Genomic DNA, 2,818 nt, shown 5'->3' with positions numbered 1-2,818 from the left:
TGGAGAGGAAAAGACAAGAACGCAGGGAGCCATTAGAAGCTCAGCCACCCGCAGAAGCCGAGCTGGGACACTTGAACAGAATCTCAATGGAAACAGAGGACCAGAAAGTTGGCCACTCTTTTCTATAAGAGAGGGAGACCTTCGAGTCTTCCTTTCGGTCCTCCAACTTGGATGCGGGGTCTCAAAACAGTCAGGAGGGGGAGTGCCTTTTCCTGGGTACCACGGCACATCCAGGCCTCGTTCTGCCCCATTCTGTGCTGTGTCAGCCCAGGAAGGAATCTTTCTTTCTGAAGTCTCAGCGCACACGCTCCACGTGATATCGGCCCCAGGTGGAAAGGCATGGAGCTGCTCGTAGGCCGACAGACCTAGGAAGCAGATGGGAGAATGACCGCCACTCTGCAGATGGAGAGACTGGGGAAACCCTGAGGGGCATATGCTTGTCCAGGGCCACACCACTTATGAGAAGAAGGAGCCTGGTCTGAGAGCAGCGGGGCCCTCGGAGCTCAGGCCCTGGCTGCACCCAGGCCTCCCCAGGGCTGTCGGCTGGGCTGGGTGGGTGTCACTGTGCCTGCACATGGCTTAAGGGTGGTGGTCGAGCAGTCAGAAACCCAGGGATTCGCTTGGGAAGTTTTGGGGAAGGGACCTCAGCACGAACCCCAGGAAATGATGTCACCTGCCGGCAACAGAACCCAACAGAACCCGCAACCCGGGTATCCAGGCCTCGAGAGCGGAGAGGAGCCCCCAGCCAGATCACTTGCTGCCGAGATGTTCTGCTGTTTGCCCCTGCCCAGAGGCCGGGGCCTCAGGAGAGCTCACAGGCAGTGTGCGTGGGCACCCTGTCGACGTTGGCTCAGGGCACCCCCGAGACGCCTCTGGCCCTTTGCCCGGAGAAACAGAAAGGTAACACGGGGAGCCCCAGGCCGGGCCAGGCCACCTCTCCCATGCCACCCGGAAACACCGGGTCCTTTGCCTGTGTGTGTGGATGCGGGTTTCTCGGGGTGTGTCTCCCTCAAGGAAGCCCAGGTGGATGTGGGGTCAGAAGCCTGCGGACAAGTTGTGTCCACACCCCAGGGGAGAGCATGCTGGGCGGGATGGGGAGAGTGCGGGCAGGGCCGGCCGCCCAGGCTGACCTCACACCCTCAGGTGGGTCTCTTTCCTCCCGGGTGGGGATCTGAGCAGACACACGTCTCTGACCCTTCTGGGCAGAGAAGTTCGAGCAGGCCGAAGCAGCGGCTCCACTGGCCAGGCCCAGCTCGGAAAACTCCCAGCATGGCTGGCTGACGGTCACTGTCGTTGCAGAGCTTCCCACGTGATGAGGCCGAGGACGGGGACACCCCATCCAGCTCCCGGAGGGAGGGGTCGGAGCACCACCCCCCCGCCCGTGAGGCCCAGTGCAGGCTCCAGGTGAGCGTGCCCACGGAGGCATCAGCCCCACCGGGGGCGAAGCGGAGGCGGGGAAGGCCTGCTGCCGAGACACCGCCCAGGATACACCCGGCGGCCCAGTCTGAGGCTGCCACGGAGCTCAGCACACCCGGCTCCGACCCAGAGTCCCGAGAACCCCGGCCTCTGAGGCAGCAGGAGGACCTGGAGCCCAGCACGCCAGAGCACAGAGGTGAGGACGCTGGGGCTGGTGTACGGGAGTGTGTGCGGAGGGGGTGCTGAGCTACACAGGGACGAGTCCCCGAAAGCTGCTGCTGGGCCTGCAGCAAGCGCTGGCCTCACACCCCCCGCCCCCCATCTTGCACACTTCAGTCCCAAAAGACATCCGACCCTGGGTATTCTTTGGGAATCTCTTGGAAGCTTTCTGTCCCGGGATACGCACATGCCAAGGCTGGCCTGCGGGCAAACGATGCTTCTCCCACAGCTCTAGCACTGGCCTCCAACTGGAACCAGGCTCCACTTCCCAGACCTGTCCCTACAGAGGTGGTGGCTCCAGGTGCAGGACCCAGGGATCCACCGAGGGCAGATGGAGAACCGAGACTTGCCCTCGCAGAGACACCAGGCCAGCTGGGTACTGGCCAGCACACCGGGCAGATCGGATCTCCGTGCCTGCAGGACCCCCAGCCCCAGGCACTGATGTCCCACCCCCTCAGCCAGAACCTCCACCTCCACGTGCACCTCTACCTGCTCGGCCTTTGGCAGGAGAACCCGAGGCAGAGGAGGAGTCACCGCCTCGGCAGGGAGAGCCTGCCCTGGCTCCCGCGCAACACCCAGACGCCCACGATGACTCACCCACCCCTGCAGGGAGAACGAGCCCCCGCTCTGGACAGAGACCCAGAGCCCTTGCCGGAAACACCACGTCCAGGGGAGCGGTCGGCTCTGCAGCCTCCATCCCTGTCTGCTCACCGTGGACGCCGTCAACTCGGTCTGCCCCCAGGGGACATGGAGTTCCTTTCCCCCGAACTGCTTTGCATTTGGTTTGTTTCCACCTTTCTGGTGATGTTTTCTTTTTTGCGTGGTTTCCTGTATTTTTGTTGGTTAAGTTGGGATTAGTAAACTTTTTCATCATTGTTGCAATTTGGGAACACTGTTGTGTAACTCTGGTGATACTGTGTTACCATCACCACTTTGTAGTTTCAGACCCGTTCCATCTTTATGCCCCACCCCCCAACAAAGCCTGGATTCAAGGCAAGCACGCCCTGTTCATCCCTCCGCCCGATCCTGAACACAGTTTCATCTTTTCCTTCTGCATTCCTTCCTATATTCTTGGTGTCCCCAATCAATGACTCTCAGTGAAATGACTGAAGGAGTTTTTTTCGGACGCTCCACCTACTGTAAGACTCCACTGGAGAGTTCTCATGTTTATGTCCTTTGAACT

The 2,818-nt window shown here is 60.8% G+C and overlaps 1 protein-coding gene across 1 annotated transcript; it reads left to right on the top strand.

Moving 5' to 3' along the window:
* Nucleotides 1–277: 277 nt before the first annotated feature.
* LOC145517128 (uncharacterized) lies at nucleotides 278–2,517 on the top strand. Its single transcript, XM_081519390.1, has 3 exons — nucleotides 278–900; nucleotides 1,300–1,612; nucleotides 1,865–2,517. The coding sequence occupies exons 1-3, from the start codon at nucleotides 664–666 to the stop codon at nucleotides 2,491–2,493; spliced, it is 1,179 nt and encodes a 392-aa protein (XP_081375516.1). The 5' UTR covers nucleotides 278–663; the 3' UTR covers nucleotides 2,494–2,517.
* The last annotated feature ends 301 nt before the right edge of the window (nucleotides 2,518–2,818 follow it).

Source organism: Giraffa tippelskirchi, chromosome 8 (assembly GCF_054371585.1).
Source record: "Giraffa tippelskirchi isolate mGirTip1 chromosome 8, T2T-mGirTip1v1.2.pri, whole genome shotgun sequence".
Taxonomy (NCBI): Eukaryota; Metazoa; Chordata; class Mammalia; order Artiodactyla; family Giraffidae; genus Giraffa; species Giraffa tippelskirchi.
Note: the sequence above shows the minus strand (reverse complement) of the source record. Positions and strands in the feature narration are given on the sequence as shown.

Excerpts from the sequence above, each read along its gene's own strand:
- LOC145517128 (XM_081519390.1), top strand. The coding sequence starts at position 664 with ATGATGTCACCTGCCGGCAACAGAACCCAACAGAACCCGCAACCCGGG. Across the intron at positions 901-1,299 it reads TTGCCCGGAGAAACAGAAAG|AGCTTCCCACGTGATGAGGC; the intron begins GTAACACGGGGA and ends CTGTCGTTGCAG. Across the intron at positions 1,613-1,864 it reads CAGCACGCCAGAGCACAGAG|CTCTAGCACTGGCCTCCAAC; the intron begins GTGAGGACGCTG and ends CTTCTCCCACAG.